The sequence below is a fragment of the Anolis carolinensis genome, chromosome 4, assembly GCF_035594765.1.
Source record: "Anolis carolinensis isolate JA03-04 chromosome 4, rAnoCar3.1.pri, whole genome shotgun sequence".
Lineage (NCBI taxonomy): Eukaryota > Metazoa > Chordata > Lepidosauria > Squamata > Dactyloidae > Anolis > Anolis carolinensis.
This window is the reverse complement of record NC_085844.1, coordinates 226000235-226020672: the sequence shown is the minus strand read 5'-3', so window position 1 is coordinate 226020672 and position 20438 is coordinate 226000235. Positions and strand designations below refer to the sequence as shown.

Below are 20438 nucleotides of genomic sequence, written 5' to 3'. Positions count from 1 at the left end.
ATACTCATGAAGTTAAAATTGACTTTATTTTATGAAATGAAGAGACCTAACATATTTTGTTCCTCAGGAGGTGAACTGTCTCCTCAAAACGAAATTATGAAAAGTCATCACAAAACAAGAAGTTGATGATTGCTTAAAAAGCATTGACAAACAAGATAATGTTCATTAGCATTACAAAAATAACAGAATTCCTCTACACATAGCCCTGGAAGTTATCTATATGACAGACATTTGCATTTACATTAAAAACATTTTTCACTTCTACAAGCTGTTTATTCATTGGCTCACTGTTTTCTAAGATAAGTGCTATGCAAGGCCCCATCTACAGTGCCATATAATGTGGTATGAAGTTAGTGAAGATTCATATAATGCAGTTCAATGCACTTAAACTACCTCATGGTTCACACTGAACATATAATGCAATCTGACACTGCATGATATGGTTATGTAGATGGTGCCAAGACTCAGGGATCTTTCACACAGCCATCTAACCCAGGATATAAAGGCAGAAAATCCCACAATATCTGCTTTGAACTGGGCTGAGTCCACACTGCCATATATTCCAGTTCAAAGCAGATACTGTGGGATTTTCTGCCTTGATATTCTGGGTTATATGGCTGTGTGGAAGGGCCTTCAGTCTTCTATCCCTGCATACGACACTGATGTCAAAGTCAGTCATTAAGCACGGATTTTGGTGTTTGAAGTTTTGTAATACCAGACTTTACAACCACATGAAATGTGAAAGCACCAGCTTATATGATTTCCACAACAATTTTTACAACTTTATAGAACATTTGACAAATTATAAAAAAAAAATAACCACAAACTTTTCAATATACATAACATAGCAACAGACAATCAGAGTGTATTTTGACAGAGCCTGGGTCAAGATGACTCAAAAGATTTGTGTCACAGATTTCCTATGACAATAAGCACCATAGAAAGCAGCTTGAGGATATACTCATGATCTGGAATAAGCCGTTTGATTTGCAAGGAAACCAGAAGTGTTGTGATTCATGTTTGTAGCAGTTAAAACAGCCCAAACTGTGTGCGTTCAAAAACACTAAGGCTTTACAATTAGATTTAAGCAGAAAAGAGGAAAGCATTCTTAAGCAGGACTCAGAGCCAGTGGAGACATGAAACACGAGATCAAGCCTGCGAACTTTACTGTAGTTGACGCTGTTAAAGCAAGTCTGGCTCCTTGAAAAATATTACTTCCAATAATAGTAACAAGTATCCTATAGGGCCTCAGACTGAGGTTCAGCCTCCACAAAGGTATATAATGAACCTCCAGCATTGTAATTCCTCTAAAACAGGCATGGGCAAACTTCAGCCCTCCAGGTGTTTTGGACTTCAACTTCCACAATTCCTAACAGCCTACCAGCTGTTAGGAATTGTGGGAATTGAAGTCCAAAACACCTGGAAGGTTGAAGTTTGCCATGCCTTCTCTAAAAACAAATAGCAGTTTATGATCTACACTACCTTTAGGACATGAGTGAAAACCATGAGCCTTTCCAAGAGCTCTTTGGACTTTTAGCCATAATGAACAAAACCAATGGTGAGGAATGCCGGGAACTGTAGTCTAACAACAATAATTCCTGCTTTACATTAAGACAACCACCAAATGATAAAAAGACTAGGAATTTGAATAACACATTTACATTTTGAGGTTATCTTGCTGAATTTGGAGTATTCCAAATCAAGTGTTTCACAGTACTGCTAGAGTAACATTCATTTTTTTTCAAGTCTTTAATTAACTATCCAAACAATGTATATTAGAAAATCATAATATTGAGTTTAATGTATTGACTACGAGTTAAACAGGTTGTGAAATCACAGGATCTAAAGAGATTGAACCAGGATCATCAGATTTTGTTGATAGGGAAAAAGGATTGTATGGATCCATTTTCTTGGGTTAGAATGTCATGCTTAAACTAGATGTTGAGCAAAATGGACAACTGCAATGACAAAAAACAAATAGCTTTGACAACACCTAGAAGAACTGAACTTGTGCTTGTTGCCCATTTCATATCCTTCACTATTGTGCTGTTAGCAGAGAAATAGAAAACATTATAATCCCAGTAGGGATGTTTTTGATGTTAGGGAGGAGGAATTACTGTGTGATTTGCAGGAGCTATGCACTTACTATAACGTTTCCTTAGGATTGTTCTATGTTTTCTGGGCTGTATGGCCATGTTCCAGAAGTATTCTCTCCTGACATTTCCTCACAACCTCTGAGGATGCCTGCCATATATGTGGGCGAAACGTCAGGAGAGAATACTTCTGGAACATGGCCATACAGCCCGGAACATACAACATCCCTGTGATCCCAGCCATGAAAGCCTTCGACAACAAGTTTCCTTGGGACCTCAGTCACTGTTTTCAACATTAAACCATGAAAGAAATAAGAGGAAGAACTAGGCTATTTTAATAGATTTTTAAAATAGGCATAATATGAGGTATATTCCCCAGTGGTATAAAAATGTGAATTCCACATCAAGAAACTAGAAAAAAATTAATAAAAAAAACAAAGCAGCTTGAATGCCATGCTTTCTTCTCTGTTGATAAACAGGTTAAGTAAATTCCTACCAATTGCTTCTTAACACCTGTAACTTTTCACATCATATTTCTTGCTATTTTTAAGAGTCCCTGAACTCCAAGGAGCAAATTTTCAAAGACATAAGTGGCTGCTGAAAAAATGTAGTGGTAAGAAGAGAAGGAAAAGCACTAGTCTGGGAACAATGGTATGTTCATGAATATTACATTTTCGCAATAACTGAAGAAAGCATCACATATTTATATTAGAATGAGGCACCTTTACATTTAATGTATGCTTTTTGCTTTTTGATAATTCAATGTTCCTGCCCAAAACAGAATTCTGAAGCCATATTATTATTTGAAATACTATGTTACTTAAACTACTTTGCATAATATAAAGTATATTTAAAGTACTCGCATTTCAACTACGCTTATTCCACTGCAAAAGAAATCAATAGAAGTTCTAGTTTGGTTCTAGTCGTTCAGCACTATTAGTTTGTGTATTAGACTATTAAGCCCTTACTCACAGTTAACATACACTGACCTAGCATCTTTAGATGTTAAGTTAAACAAAAAAAAGATTGAGAGCAACTTAAGTCAGAACTAGAAGTCTAACAGAGCTATTTCTATATTACAGGTAGGGGGACAAGGCAACTGTGTCAGCAAATATACTAGACAATGTTTAAAAGGTCAGTTCTTCTTTAAAATCAGTTTAAATCTATTAGTTTTAAAATGCAGGTACAGTTCCTTAAGACATCTTAAGGGAGTTGGTTTTTGAAAGGCAAATGCTGAAGCTGGGACTAAATACAGCCATTTCATACATGAATCCTTTGTACACAGGGACCTATGTCCAGAAATCAAATGCAAATGTGCAGCTGGACAATAATACTTTCCCAGGCTTCTTAAATTCAGTCTTCCATGTGCATACAACTATCTATCTTTGGACTGAAGCCCTAGCTTTAGATAGGAACTCTGTACATTTTGATGCTATGAAAAATGTTGAGCTAGTGCTAAGGCTAAACAGAATCATGTACAAGTCAAAACTTTTCTATCTTTAGATAAGAATTCTATACAATCTGATATTAAAATAATGTTGAGTTAGTGCAAAATAGAAATGCTTTGACTTGTACACGATTCTATCTTTAGTAGGTAGATCAGAACTCTTAGACAATGTTCAGTTGGAAGTGTGTGATTTTATCCTCTCGTTCACATATGTGGGCACAAAGAATGTAGACCAATTATAGGGGACAATCTGTAAGGTCATAGGTGAATTAAAATGTTTAAGGTCAGAGTAAAATCTTCCATTTTTAAGAGAGAAAACTAATTGAGAAAGTTTTTGTTTCTCTTGTGTGTATTTTACCCCACTATTATATTTGGTTAAATGTATATAATAGAGTGGAAAATGAGATGAATGTAGCCTCAATGAGTATCAATCCAGCTTTGAAACTTCAGGCCTCTCTAAAACAACTGTTTCAATCTAAAATATGAATAGGGTTAACTTACGTTCCACATTCTACCTATAGAATCATGTTACAGGTAGATATGAGACAAACATCATAGAAATACTGTTCTTTTTACCTAGTGGATTCCCCACCCTGTAGAGAATAGTAAACACAATAATAACACTGTGTGTCATCTTCCAAGAAACAAAACAGAGGTCAGAAAAGTGCATACAAGAGGGCACAGCTGTTTAGCACAGAAGAGATTAGAACTCTGTGCTTTTTACCATATCATATGCTTCATACAATTTGTAGAGAAGCTCCTTCTTCTCTTTCTCTGGCAGGAAGCAGGACTTGGCTGCATTGATATTCTGCAAAAGGAAAAATGAACATGGAAAAAAGTTGATTCAATCACAGCAAAAATTTAAGATTTTGCTACTATTCTATGAACGGCTAAACAAACTTAGGTAGAACCAATGAATAGTTGGAAGTGTTTTTTCCCCCAATTCTGTATTTTAGCCCTTTTTTTAAAAAAGGGAAGAAAAGCTTTATAAAACAGGTTTTGCTACAACTATATAATAATAATAATAATAATAATAATAATAATAATAATAATAATAATAATAATAATAATAATAATAATAGTGCGGTTTTCTGGCATTGTGTATTTCTGCCGCTTCTGTGACTGTTCATTTGGGTTTTGATGATTCCGTAGCCCACTTGTCGATGGATGTCCAGAATCAGCAGCATCCACCGCGGTCCTTTTTATCCTGGGCGACGACCGAGCCAGTATAGACTTCGTTTGGGTTTGATTCTCCATAATGCTAATGGGTTAGGTGCTCTTGGTTGTGCTCCTCAGCTGAGGCCTCTCTGGCTTGGTTGGACCTGCCGGTAGTTACACTACCGCCAGCACAGCCCTCAGTCATCATTGGAGCAGCTAAGCCCCCCCACCACGTCAAGGTGGCACCTGCGGGATCTGCACACATCATCAGAAAATACATCACACAGTCCTAGACACTTGGGAAGTGTTCGACTTGTGGTTTTGCGAAACGAAATCCAGCATATCTATCTTGTTTGCTGTGCCATACAACGTCGTTGTGTTGATAATAATAATAATAACTTTATTTTTATACCCCGCCCCATCTCCCCGAAGGGACTCGGGGCGGCTTACATGGGGCCTAGCCCGATAAAACAATCAATATCAGTAACACGACTATAAAACAATTATACCAGTAAAACATCAATAAAAACAATCGTTAAAATCGTTATACAACTATAAATACCTCAGCCTAAGTCCCATTAAGTTCTATTGACTTGGTACTATTCACCTAGATCCTGCTCCATTGGACCAAGTGCTACAAGTCATTTCAGGTGACCAGACTGGGTAAGTCTCTGGCTTTCTCCTGCCTTCTAAATTTAGAGTGTGCAAAATAGTTCTAAAATAGCAACTGACTCACGAATTGGCTACAAGATGACCCAGCATTTATTCCTTTCTTTGTGAGCCAACATGATGATTCAGCATTTCTCCAAGATGAAATTGTTTAATTACAAATCCAGAAGAAAGAAGAATTCACTGATTTGCGGTTTTTTCATGAGAATTAGTTTTCATGGTTTTATATACAGCCTGCGGTATTTGTTGGGGTTTGGTTTCAGGACCCCACATGGATACCAAAATTCATGGATATTCCAATCCCATAGAGATAGACTGGAATAATAAAGTTGGTTCCTTATATAAAACGGCAAAATCAAAGTACGCTTTTTGGATTTTTTTAATATTTTCAAGCTTTGGATGATTGAATCCATGGATATCAATGGATAACCCAGAATCTGTAGATACAAAGGACCCACTGTAAACATATATGTTTTGTTTCTATAGATTAAGTTGTGTTTATTTACACCATTATATGAAGATGGTAGTGCATGCACTGGTAACCTCAAGGTTGACCTTCTACAATGTGCTTTACATTGGGCTACCCTTGTACCAAGTTCAGAAACTCCAGTTGATTCAAAATACAGCAGCCAGATTAGTTACAGGAACTTCTAGGAGAGAGCATATCACACCAATTCCATAATCACTCCACTGGCTGCCAACTAGTTTCCAGGCAAAGTACAAGGTCTTTGTTTTGACCTTTAAAGCCCTACATGGTTTGAGTCCAGGTTACCTATAGGATCTCCTTCTCCCATACAATCCGCCCACACACTTTGGTCTTCTGGGGACGTCTGCACCAACCAGCCAGAACCCGACTGGCCAACGACCATCCAGAGGACCTTTTCATCAGCCACCCCAAAGCTGTGGAACGACTAGCCAGAAGAGCTCCAACAGCAAAAAGAGATGTCTGAATTTAAAAACCATGTAAAAACCTATCTCTTCCAGCAGACTTACCCAGACAGTCTTTAAACATGAACATTATGTGCCCTTTGATCTGTTTTGTGTGTTTTAGTATGTATTTTGTAGAGATACATTTTGAAGTGTAATTTTTATGGAGGTATGTTTTAGTGTGTGTAGTTGTAGCGTTTTTGCTGTACTTTAACTGTTTTGTAACCTGGCTCGAGACATGAGAAGAGGCAGGTAAGAAATAAAATAATAATAATAATAATAATAATAATAATAATAATAATAATAATCATCTCCTATTTCAAATCAACATGATTTCCTACAGTGACAACACACAAATACACATTTAACAATTACAGAACTAGATAGAAAATCTCAGCACTTATAATGGAGAAAGATTGAATGGACACATAAAAAGAAATTCAACTTCAAATATTTTAAGGGCTCAATAATGGAATAATTTTGCATACTACTGAATTGATTGTCACCAATTCCTTGAACGAAACACTACTTCCTAGTTACTTCAAATATAAAAGGTCCAGAGTAAAACAATCAGAAAGGTGCATCAGTTTTCAACACTACGTTTGACTGTGAAGCTATTGTACTTCAGTTCTAAGATACACTCCCCCCCATGTAAAAGCTCTAAAAATTGAGTGTGTCTTACAATTGTAGAAATGTGTACACACACACACACACACACTTTTCTTGTTGGTGGTAATGAAATTAGTGTGCATCTTACATTCAATGGCCTTTTAGAATAGAAGAAATACAGTAAAGAAGTAAGTGCTGGTGGTTATTTATCCAGCCATATTCTTATAATGTTTTCTAATCATGGCGGAAGGTAATTAACCCCTGTACTTCACCAAATAGCAAGTACTATGCTATGGTAAAAATCTCAACATGTCCCTAGATTTCCATTTGTTTGCAGTTAAAGAGCAAACAACCTAATCCAAATGGTGGTGGATCAAAAAGATCAGCTTACAATTCTCTTGAATTCTTCTTCAGTGAAGCCCATTGAGTCCCGAGCTATTTTATAATCAGTGTGAATTGAGGAGCAGAAAATGAGCGGGTCATCTGTGTTCAAGGAATAATTTGCACGATCTTTCATAAACCTGGAAAATCAGATATGAAACAATTTTTAAGAGGTTGCCATTCTGCATTTTCTTACGGGTAGAAATCTAGGTTTCCGACTCATCAGTATTCAACTTCATGTTTACCAAGGCTATTGTCTCGGTGTCACAGTTACAGGCAATGTTTTTTTGTCAATGAGTTAAAAAGGCAAACAGCTTCCAAACATCCTCTGGGCAGAAATGAAGGGTAGTGCAAAGAAAGAGACAAAACTTGGGTCTTAAGTCTATTTTTGACAGTCAGATTTGACAAGGTGGAACAAAGACCATCTTATTGCAAACCAAACAGGCGAAGCATATTTCCTGAACTGCTAATAATCAATTTCAGTGGTAAAGAGAGAAAAAACCCAAGATATTTGATTAACTGAGTGGAGAATTTGCTTCAAGTACTCAAAAATAAAGAAGCTGAAATGAAATGAAATATGGAATGATTACTTTATATTTTTATCATATTTTTACCCCACCTTTTTCACCCTGAAGGGGACTCAGAGCGGTCTTACAGTACTTACTCTGAAATTACAATATATAAAAGGAAAATCAAGCATACCTTATACATGGATGATTGCTGAACTCCATTTTACATGCACCAGTGAGATAGCTAGACCAAGGGCAGAGCTGTATGTTTATTATTTTTTAAAAAGAAGAACACAAGACAGAAATCAATATAGATTCCTATAAAAATGCTTCTGTTTTGCAAACACACACACAAACAATACTGTGCCAGATGCATAGGTCAGTTCTTATACATAAGCTGCTATCACATGGCAACTGCATTCTTATTTTTCCAGTACTAATAGTCCATCTCTTTACCTCCAATGTGAAACAATGTGCTTGTGAAGACAGTGGTTGTTTACAGTACAAACATAATGAAACATTTTTGAAAAGTAAATATTAATATTAGCACAATTAATCCGGCAAAATTAGGACAGAAAAGCACTGAGATAAATTGAAGCCCTTTAAACAAAGATGAACTGGCGAGACTGTGACAACACAGACATTATATTTGAGTGTATGTGTAGCACATGAAGATGATGACATACACGCAACATCGCAATACATCTTTCTATAGCTGTTGTAAAGATTTCATGCTCATTAGGATAAAATCAAGGAACCAAACTTGTTTCTTTAACGAAGTTTATGTTGAGTGGAGGAGTTGTATTATGGGGGAGAGGGGAATGAGGACAAAGATAAATACAGTCCTATACTGAATTTGGGATTTGCTCTTCAGTGAGTTGGGGAGGACATTTCCCCTCAAAGGAGCACCAAGACAGTGGAACTGGTTAGTGCTTGTTAGGTTCATTAAGCTCTCCCTTTCTCCATTCTACTCCAAAAAGATGGTTCCTTTAATTTTATTTTATTGCACATAATACAGTATCTTAACCTTTACCACAAATAACATACCATCTCCTTCTCTGAGTAGTCAAAGGCTTTTCTCAATACCTATGCAGGAAAAGGGTGGCAGTGGTGGTGAAGGGCAGTGTTTTATCCGCAAAATACCCCTTTATACATCAATGGGCCATATTAAAATCCATAATTTTGGTCCCAAACTTGCCCTTGACTACTACATGAGTATATTTACCTCTCCCTCAGTTTACATTCTTCACTATATGCACTTTCTCTGGCCCAGTTCATTTTTAGGAGCCGACCCAGATTTTTATCTAACTATGTTTTATTGTAAATGTGATTCTTATATGTTTTCTTGAATTGTTTATATATTGTTGTGTCTTTTACATTGTCTGTAACCACCTGGCCCTGGCCCCATGTAAGCTGCCCTGAGTCCTTCGGAGAGATGGAGGCGGGGTATAAAAATAAAGTTGTTGTTATTATTATTATTATCTGCCTACTTAAAAATAGCCCCACCGGTGATGCCTTCTCAGAATTATTTAAGCACTTATTCTGCACTTTGGCCCAGACCCATGCATTCGTCTTCTGTTTTTAAGATTTTATACTGTATATTGACTTTATGACTGTGTTATTGATGTTGATGTTTTATTGTTGAGATATTTGTTTTTATTGTTTTGCTGTTGTTGTTTTATTGTTGTTGTTGGGCATGGCCCCATGTAAGCCACCCCGAGTCCCTTTAGGGAGATGGGGCGGGGTATAAGAATAAAATTATTATTATTATTATTATTATTATTATTATTATTATTATTATTATTATTATTATTATTACTATACAGTAGGTCTTGGGCTGTCTCAGTGATTACCAGAACAAAATATAAAACAGTAAATGTCAGCAGTACAGGTAATTATTTCTTAAAAGGTTGAGCAGGCAGTTTTTTTATTCGTGTGAGGAGCAACCGGAGTTGCTTCTGGAGTGAGAGAATTGGCCGTCTGCAAGGAAGTTGCCCAGGGGACGTCCGGATGTTTTGATGTTTTACCATCCTTGTGGGAGGCTTCTCTCATGTCCCCGCATGGAGCTGGAGCTGATAGAGGGAGCTCATCCACGCTCTCCCTGGGTGGGATTCGAACCTGGCAGCCTTCAGGTCAGCAACCCAACCTTCAAGTCACAAGGTTTTTACCCCCTTGGCCACCAGATAGCAGTTAACCATATATATGCAGGGAAACATATATATATTTCATATATTTAATATTAACTATTAAGAAACAGACTGCATCATGTATATCCTATATCTGCTGGTTAGTTGTGGGGAATCAAATCTAGTCAAACTTAACATAACTAAATCTTGTGATTTCACTAAACATTAGACTCTTAATATGAGTCTAATTTGTTTATTCCAAAATGTTCTGCTGCCACAGAATTCCCATAGCTGCATTTTAGCAACAAGAACACGTGTCTTACATGCAAAGATCATGAATTCAATCCCTGGCATTTTCAGATAGCGCAGAAAAAAACTTTCTCAAATGCTTCAGTGTCATTGTTGGTCAGAGAAGAGTTTAAAAAGACTTTCACTCCACCCCAACCAACTACCCATTCCAGTTATAAATATTAAAGACCTAGAAGAATCAGTACTTTGGCTGTTATAAGGCAGCTTCCTGTGAACCATAACTTATGCAAAATAATTTCTAGAAAGATTCTAGGTGTAACATATTTCATTACCTCGAAATGCATAGCATCTTTCAAAAGCTGTTGATATAGACTTTCGTCTTCAAAGACATGGTAGCCATGGCCAATTCGTTCTGCCTTCAGGATATTGATGGCCTGTAAAGGTTCATAGGATGGGGGTGAAGTATGAAGATTAGCAAACCAGGTTGATATGAATTATGCACTTAGCACAGCAACAACAAAATGAAACTTAGCGAAACTTCATTAATAGATCCAGAACTAAAAATGTAATTTTTAATAAATATGAATCATAATATGTGAAAATACAAAGCCTGGAAAACTTTTAAGACTTATAAAATTGCGGGATTAAAAGATTGCAGTTTTCAGGGTTACAAAATTGCAGTTGTTGTTATCTAACTTTTTCAAGTGCTGGTGAAAAGCTTGAAATACAGCTCGACTATACTTGGCACAGGCCTCTTGGACATACCTAGGGTTATTTCCAGGTTAATAGAAGAAATAATGGGTTGGCATTGTATGAATAAGTACTGAGTTTGCACATTATTTCTCTTCTGTGTGGTTTCCCATACCTCTTTTTTTTTTTAGGCTACAAACCAGTTTTCCTTACTTCTGGGATTGCAAACTCTATTGTTTGCACTCCAAACAAGAACCTCAGATTATGTCTGGGTTTGATGCTTGCTCATGTAATTTCAAATTATGAGAGCCAGTGTGGTGTAGCAGTTTGAGCACTGAACTGCCATTGTGGAGAGTCAAGATTAAATCTCTGCTTAGCCATGGAAATCCACTGGGTGACCTTGGATGAGTCACATACTCACTGCCCTAAAAAAATATCCTGTGATAGGTTTTAGGATCATCGTAAGTCCAAAACTACTTTTGAATCAATCTTTCAAGGGCAGTCTGAACAGCAAGTCCCCAATGTCCACAGTAATAAGTAAAATCAGATCCAAGAATCTAAGTATATCTGCCTGATAGTTTGCCACTGCTGTCCCATGTTTTTGTTATAGTAACAATATCCCATTTAAAAATGAGCATAGCTTCCAAAGTGTCTATACCTTTGCCATGAAGTATCTGAATTCTACAACCAAAAATGCACAGGTATTTGGAAAAAATACATTTTGCAGAATAAAACAAGGATTTAAAAAAGGCCTATGTGAAGACACAACACACTTTTGTATGGTTACAAAAGTCTCTATGCTCTCTTTCATCAGCAGGCAAATATTTTATATATATTGGCAGGTCTTTAACTTTTAACTGAAATAGGCTGTGTCATAGTTTATCTTTTTAATGCTTTTAAATGAACATGTAAATTAATTTTTAATAGTATTGTTGCGTTATTTTTAAACTATTGTATTCTGCATTGTTTCAGTTGTAGTTTGTATTTAAATTAAGGTTTCTTATAAGGATAAAGATGGGATGGAAACTAAACACACATGTCCACCCCAATTGTTCTTTCTAATAACAACTCTTCAAAATTAATACAATGTTTCTCAAAAGAAACCCCCAATATTTATTTATTTATTTACAGCATTTATATTCCGCCCTTCTCACCCTGAAGGGGGACTCAGGGCGGATCACATTACACATATAGGCAAACATTCAATGCCTTTTAACATAGGACAATGTCAGGACCCAGGCTGCAGAGCACCAATAACCATGCAGAGACCAGAATCTATCTAATATCTTTATTAAAGGAATATATAAAGTCAATAAAAACAAGTGAAGAATATAGTTCAGAAGTAGACCTTTTAGGAAAGGTCAAATATAGTCCAGGAAATCAATGTCCAATATGAGATATTAGAGTCCAAGGTTATAATCCAATAACCGAAACACACACTTTGCCTTGCAAAGTGTGGGGAAATGACAAGGTCCTTTAGTCCATAGAACTTGACAACAAGGCTGGAAACAAACTGGATTCTTGGCAAACAAGGCTTGATACGAGGCAACAAGAAGCAATAAGCAAGAACAGGGTCCGTGGCGAGGTCCGTGGCGAGGTCCGGGGAACAAGGCAGGCTTGGAACTAGAACAAGGTCCGTGGCAAGGTCCTGGAAACAAGGAACTGGAGTAACGTAGTCCACACACGATCTCACTCCTGAAGCTGACGAATTGACTCCGCAAGGATCTCCTTGCGGGTAAACACCTATATAGGATCTTGTTTTCCCGCCAAGGAACACTTTCCCTGGGGAACAAGAAGTGAAACCCATACTATGTCCAGATGCATGACTCCTTAAGATTTCCCAAGGGAAACAGGCTTAATCAGCTAATTGTCTGGCAGCGATCCTGGCGCTTCGGCGATTCGCCTCCCTAGCGCCTCTATCTCGATTATAATTATCCCAGCGAGAGAACGGGGGAGATTTCTGCCCAAGGCTTGTTTGGCTGACTTCTGGAAGGCAAACATCCTGCAGCTGCAAAGGCTCCAATTCTGGCTGAAACGGTGGGAAACCCAAGTTTTCCTCTTCATCTGCCACATTAGTACTAGGAACGGGACTACATGGCCCATGAGTCATCACAGACAAAGACAAACAAACATAGCTCCGAGCGGGCCTCGAACTCATGACCTCCTGGTCAGAGTGATTCATTGCAATTAATTGCAGCTGGCCTGCTCTCCCGCCTGCGCCACAGCCCAGGCCTTACTAACTTTGGAGTAAGCGCAGAGAAATACCTGGCTCATCCAGAAGACTTCACACAACTTTTTGGATCTGACCTAATGAAATCATACAGTGAAAGAGCTGATAAACAGTGAAATGTGTTGCCTTGGAGCATGGTGGAGTCTCCATCTTTGGAAAGTTTTAAACCAAGGTAGGGTGGGCATCTGTCAGGACTGCTTTGATTCCTGCAGGACAGAAGGCTGGATTGGATGGCCCTTGTGGTGTCTTCATCTTCGATATCATTGTCAATCAGCAGCATTCCTGAAAATACCTAGTTTTATTGCTCTTCAATACAGTTTCTTACCTCTTTGATGACCTGGGGAGCTCCAACTTCACCAGCATGAACAGTCCGATGAATGCCGCATCGTTCAGCTTCCTGAACAGAACAGAACAGGAGATTTGAAGTAACTGACTGCTGTCAGAGAGGCATTAACACAGTTAAAATTGGAATTTGCAAACTTCCTTTTTCATTGCTGTTGAATTTAGAAAAAATTAGCTCATATAAATTAATAAAATGCCTAGCATTGCTATTTTTATCAGAATAGATATTAAAATATATTCAAAGCAAAAGATACCAATTTCTCGTCTTTAGTATGAAAAACAAGCCACCCTAGGATAATCTGAACTTTTCTCTGTTACTGATGCAAAGTTAGGCAGTTTTACCTACAATAAACCCGCCACTATTGGTACATTCAGGGTTTCTTAAACTTTTCCACTTAGGACCCCTTTTGGTCTGAGAAATATTTACGTGACCTGGGTATATACGTGAATATATGAAATAGGTATAAAAATCAAACATTTAATGAAAAAATCTGCATTTGCGAGGCTTGCTAAACAGGTTGATTTCCTTTGTTGGAAAGTACAGCTGAAGCAACGACTGCAGAGACCATTGTAAACACAGCACAACAAATTAGTGCAAATGTCTAAAACAACCACTAGGTAATGTTCAGAAAACATTTACTGTTGCCAAATTTTTCAGGCCCCCAACAGGGAGCTCAGGGAACCTCATTTTAGGCCCAGACAGGGTGAATGAAAAATGTGGAGATGGAGTGTCAGAGCCCAGGGCTCTGAAAAACAGCCTAATGACATGGTCTGTAGCCCAAATGCCCCAATTTCCTTGTTGATTTTTTGCATAATTATTGCATTAAAATGTAAAGAGGTAGTTTATTGTGCTTTTTGCCTTTGGTTTCAATGTTAGAAGGGAGGCCGTATGCCAATATTCTCCAGCCACACAACAGTGATACTTGATTGACATTGACTCAACTGAACTAACCTCATAAGCTTTTCGATGTTCTGAGCAGGTTTCGGCACATATTGACTCGTCCCCAGCTAAGTCTATACCAACCACTGAATCATTCTGATACTTCTTACACAATTCTACTACTTCTGGTGACCAGCCTGGAAAGAAAGGAAAAACCCGATAAGGATGAGATTTTCCCCAGAAACACCCAAAGTCTCACTTGAATTACATGTGTCATTCACAGGAAAACAGCTGTCATACAAAAACATCATGTTGTTTTCCCAGGCTTTTCCTTCTGAAAAGGGCTTTCAAAATTTGACAAATGTTGAATACTGCCCAGAAACTATAAGTGAGCTTGTTTCTGGACATAAAACACTCCAGCTATGGGTTAATTAAATTTCCAGACGTGAATTACAAGGTGTATATTTATGTTTGGGGTACCTACACATACTGCAAAATATTATCCTAGCTATAACTTCCCTGCTCTGTTTAAAGGATGTCAGATATTGACAGATTTATAGTACAGTAGAGTCTCACTTATCCAACATAAACGGGCCGGCAGAACGTTGGATAAGTGAATATGTTGGATAATAAGGAGAGATTAAGAAAAAACCTATTAAACATCAAAATAGGTTATGATTTTACAAATTAAGCACCACAACATCATGTTATATAACTAATTTGACAGAAAAAGTAGTTCATTACATATTAATGCTATGTAGTAATTACTGTATTTACGAATTTAGCACCAAAATATCACGATATATTGAAAACATTGACTACAAAAATGCGTTGGATAATCCAGAACGTTGGGTAAGCGAGTGTTGGATAAGTGAGACTCTACTGTATAAGCCTTAAACATCCTGGTTTATAAATGAAAAAGTCTATTTTCATGGACTTACTAAATAGCAAAGAGTCTATTTCATTTGACACATGAAATGTGATTATATCTCTGTAAATCCACTGCTATACCAATTAGATACGCACACACAGCAAGGCGAAATGTCTGTAAGTAGATAATCATTCCAGGCTGTTCTATGTAAATGCTGCAGTAAACAGTGACCAGAAAGACTTATCCTGGCTCTCAGGCAAGAGCCCTTGTAGATGCTAGGAAATGAACATTGAACTTTGAAGGTAATAAAGAAGCACTCACATGCAAGAGTTGAAGTCACAAATTAAGAATCTCTCCCTCCTCCCCTTTCCTCTTTCAGGATTGACTCAATGCTAACCCATACAATCCTTTGCTGCATCTATCTGTGCCAGATTTCGGGTAAGCCAAGGCAAAGCACTCTCAGCACAAACACAAATTGCAATCAATGCATATGAAGAATTTTAAATGGAGCAGGCCAAATCAAAGTCTGGTCCCACCTCTGACCCAACTGGGACAGAACACAGTTTCTGTCCATCGGAATCAGTCCACATAAACAAACAAGCAGTGAATTATAAACTCAGAGGTTGTGTGAATAAGCCCAATATATGACCTTGGAAGCACATCAAGTTTATTTGCATGGTAATGTAGTCATGCAGTTACTTTTTCACTTTCAATCCCAATGAAGTGAAATGTTGTACATTGTCTACATAAATACCTTTTGGTAGAAGTTAAATCTGAACAACTTGCACTGTTGTTCTTTGCCTTCAAGGGATGCATTTATATCAGGCATGGGCAAACGTCGGCCCTCCAAGTGTTTTGGACTTCAGCTCCTACAATTCCTAACACCCGGAAAGCTGGCTGGGCTCTCTAGGAGTTGGAAGACCAAATCACCTGGAGAGACAAAGTTTTCCCATGCCTGATCCATATGGTAGAATTAATGCAGTTTACACCACTTTAACTGCCATGGCTCAATGCTGTGTAATCCTTTGAGTTGTAGTTTGGTGAGGTGAGGGCCTTCGCTAGTGCCTCACCAAATAATAACTTACAGGATTCCACAGCACTGAGTCATGCCATTGAGATCAGTGAGATCAAGTAGTATGAACTCTGTTTGCACCTACATATGGTGAGCTTAAGGCAAAGGGCTTTTCTTGGCAACATTTGTTCAGAGAGGGTTAGGATTTGCCTTCCTCTGAGGCTGAGAGTGTGTGATATATTCATGGTCAGCTGGTTTTTAATTGTTGTTCTTTTACAATATTTTGTTGACTTTTCCCAATGCTAAGACAATAAGGACTGACATCTAATGCAATGTGCAGAGGAAAAGCACAGAAACAGACAAGTTGAAAAATATTCTTTCCATTTTACAGGAATTGTAAAATAGTCTATCAGTACTTTATACATACCATCATTTACTTATGCAGAATCCAACAACAAAACAAACTTTAAAACAATTCCTTATGACACAAGGAAATGTTTTAAAAATAGCAACGCATGGTGTTAAGCATAAACCTTTAGAGAACTAATTTTTACAAGAGGAAAGAGTTGAAATGTTAAGAGCTGAGTGGTTCAGGGAATCTTGTTATGAAAGCAATAGGTTGCCAGATCAAATAGGGAATACATGGAGTGGAAAGTACAAAAAATTATCCTAAAATACTTTGGCAGGTCTTGTTAGGGTACAATGTTGGAAAAACTTTCTCCAGGAAATTTCTTTCATAATACTCTTACTGCTTGGTTTTTAGAAACACAAACTATGTTTTCATTGGATCCAATTTAAGCATATGGAGCTGGATTGGCAGAAGGTGAGCTTCTTGCTTCCTCTTCCATAGAACAGCCATCTGAGAATACTACACAGACCAACTGGGATAAATTAATGGAGTAAACTGTGGTACAGAAGTGGTGTGTGAGAGAGATATCCTTGAATATCAGGAAAAGGCATCTTTTGTGAGCAGAGCCCTTCTGTCCATGAAAGGCGAGCTTTGAATCCAAGCCAACAACATCGGCGTGCAAAGAAACTAAAACAGACTACAACATATTTCATTGGACATTCTTCTCTTCTACATCGTTGTACTGTTTCTGTATGGGTTCTTGTAGGCCATATACATTTAACAGAGAGTGAAGAATGAAAAATGGTTGCTTTGGCTTTTATGGGTCTATCCTTCTAATCACTCAAATGAACATTAGGAAGCTGTGTGTTAAACACATGGTTTTCATTAAAGGTTGGCATTAGGACAATGGAGGCAAGTGTTCTGGCAAGTGCCCCTGGCTGCTGTCCAACCTTCATGTGCTGCTATGCTAAACAAACTAAAGGGCTTCAAGTTGAGACACCTATCTTTGGCTTCCCTTCATTATGACATTCCTTAATGAACCAATTCAGAGGTCATTTATCTTTATAAGGAGTGTAATATACAAAAGAGGATTTTTTTTCTTTAGGGGAAATAGATATGAAAGTAAATTGTAAAGTATTTCCTGTCTAGTTTCTAGAAGTCTGTTTGACAGTGGAAAGTGCCCAATTGAGAGGTGCTTTAAATTTGCCATTATAATTAAGAAGACAACAAAACTATTGCATTAGCTTCCCAAAAACCTAAGGAAGATGATTCACTTGACTTCAGCTCTGGGCATGCAATCAGAAACTGCGCCCAAACACAAATCAAGGAACATGAAAGGCACTAAAGACTATTTCAACCAGAGAAGTCAGCCATAACAGAGCACCCGAGGAACCAACCTGGACACAGCATATTATCTGAGAACACAGAAATGGTGGACCACTCTAACAGCCACCTTGTCAGACTACACAAAGAAGCCATTGAAATTCACAAGCATGTGGACAATTTCAACAGAAAGGAGGAAACAATGAAAATGAACAAAATCTGGCTACCAGTATTTAAAAACTCTAAAATCAGAACAGTAAATAAAGAACAACACTCAGAAAATAGGGGAATTCCAGACAAGAAAAAAATCAGGGCCAGCTAATCACCTCCCAACAAAGAATTCCCCTAGGCAGGAAGCAGCCAGGCTTTGAAGTTGCAAGCCCATTCAATGCTAATCAAGGTGGTCAATTGCAATATTCACAATTTCCTCAAACATGAGGAAACTATGATTCTATGAAACAGACATTAGTTTTTCCCCACCCTGAACCTTCCACCCACTTGCCTAGTTTCCAACAGACCTCACAACTTCTGAGGATGCCTGCTATATATAGATGTGGGTGAAACGTCAGTAGAGAATGCTTCTGGAACATGGCCATACAGCCCCGAAAACTCACAGCAACCCAGTGATTCTAGCCATGAAAGCCTTTGACAACACAAAATAAAGTTCTTGTTAGAAGAGCTTTAGAAGGCTTACAGCATGGAAAAAAAACCACTATGAAGTCCATGAAGCCATTTTTCATGTCTCTGGCTATTTGTTGCTGCCCAAAAAGTAAACACCTCTCCCCAAAAAACTGAAGTGGGGAGTGTGGGTGCATGTGAGTTCTCTAGAAAAACAAAGGGACGAGCAGCTTACCCTTACCTCAGAACTGATTGGGAGAACACCTTCCATTGATCGCAACAAACATTATTGCATTCTGCCTTTAAGGCTAAGCAAGACTTTTACTGGGCTAGATCATGGAGACAACCAGGCCTATAATTTGGCCAAGCCCATGGTCTAATGCAAAACCACTCCTTTTTTTCCTAATATGCAAATTCCTAATTTCTAAGATTCATCAGTAACATTGTTTTGTTCATACCAAAAACTTCTTTAGAACAAATTTTCCCTTGGGTTTCTGCAGTTGGTCTACTGAAAACGAAAGGTCTGTTTGTTTTATTCTTCCACTGCATTTAGTAGAGTATACACTGATGATAGTTACCAACGATATTTAACAAAATCCTTCTGAATGCATAAAAACTATGTTTTCATATAATCTGCTCAGCAAAACTGTAACTGTCAGCATTATGTACACAGACCTCAAAATTTGATCTTAACTTTCTATGAAGTTTCACAATAACATTATTTTCTTAGTAAATTGCACCAATTCAACTTCTTACTGGTTGTAACTTCTACTTTCCAGTGAACTGGTCCTCCAGACAAAGAACATTTAAAATTATCTTTAATCTCTTTAAAAATTAGTCACTGGAATAGACAGGAAAGAGTCCTTGTAAAAGCATGCCAATCTAATGTTTAGAGAAGACTATGACACAACCAGGAGGAGCTCCCACCTTTGACTCCTTATTATAGACATTTCTCAGATATGTACTTCAAAACTGCAGCCTGAGACAGAAACAGAAAGTGCATAAACTTGGATGTTACCAGTTTGCAACTCGTACTGATTCTTATCATTGGTTATATTTTATAGGTTTAATGGGAACTGTAGGTCAGTCATGTCCAGAGAGCCACTTGTTCCTCAAGCTGCTTTAGTGTAGCCCTTTGTGGTATAGGTAAAACCATAGAATCTCCTTTACTATGGAAAATGAATAAACATTTTCACATGCAATACAATTATCAATTTTTGTTACAATTAAGATTATCCAAACAATACCAATGCCAATGAAATAAAAAATACATTAAAACTAGCTATTCTGTCTCTGCAGTAGAGGATATCAATTAACAGCTGAAACAGTGCCTAGGTTTTGACAGGCCCTTAAAAACCAAAAAGGGATCAACCAGAAAAAACAACAACATATTTTTGCCTATATCTGATGGCCAATCAGAATATATAGTCAACAAGAAGTTCTTCTGTTTTAAAGAAAAACTACAAATGCTCATGTAACAAAGCATATATGGTTTTCCAGCTGTGCATTATATCTATATGATGCAAAATCCATGTGTGTGTGTGTGTGTATGCATATACATACATAAAAATAATTGACTTTTGAAAGAACAAGGGAGTGCTTATTTCATTATCTAATCTCTAGTTGCAAAGGTTCTTTTCGCATATTCCTAGGTCAGCAGAAAGCAAAACAATGGTACAATTACATTCCTCAGAAATCAATAATTCTCAGGCAAAACCAGTTTATTACAGAACAAAAGATATGCTTCACAATTTTTAATCAATATATTCCTATAAAAATCTTCTACTATGGAAAACTAATTACTCATGAAAGAGGTTCAATCATTAGGCAACCTACTAGCAACACAAAGAAAGTTAAGTTCCGATAGAAAGCCACATTACAAAACCATGCTATAATTGCAATTCTGATTTATTTGGACTATACTTCATTAAAGGGCCTACCCTCAAGTTGACATT

At 37.5% G+C, this 20438-nt stretch overlaps 1 protein-coding gene and 1 long non-coding RNA gene across 3 annotated transcripts in view; one reads left to right on the top strand and one right to left on the bottom strand.

Annotated features, from left to right (window-relative positions):
* LOC134298484 (uncharacterized) overlaps nt 1-20438 on the top strand; it is a 54667-nt gene that overhangs the window by 1456 nt on the left and 32773 nt on the right. Inside the window, exons 2-3 of the long non-coding RNA XR_010005586.1 lie at nt 2645-2744; nt 5310-5361. This is a non-coding gene — a long non-coding RNA (uncharacterized LOC134298484). The remainder of the gene's footprint in view (nt 1-2644; nt 2745-5309; nt 5362-20438) is intronic.
* ada (adenosine deaminase) overlaps nt 8-20438 on the bottom strand; it is a 53551-nt gene continuing 33120 nt past the window's right edge. For both annotated transcript variants that reach the window (XM_003220632.4, XM_062978888.1), the window contains exons 6-11: nt 14383-14507; nt 13414-13485; nt 10501-10602; nt 7987-8054; nt 7295-7424; nt 8-4348 (exon numbers count right to left, since the gene is read on the bottom strand). In XM_003220632.4, the coding sequence (XP_003220680.2) occupies nt 4244-4348; nt 7295-7424; nt 7987-8054; nt 10501-10602; nt 13414-13485; nt 14383-14507 (602 nt within the window). In that variant the 3' untranslated portion in view covers nt 8-4243. The remainder of the gene's footprint in view (nt 4349-7294; nt 7425-7986; nt 8055-10500; nt 10603-13413; nt 13486-14382; nt 14508-20438) is intronic.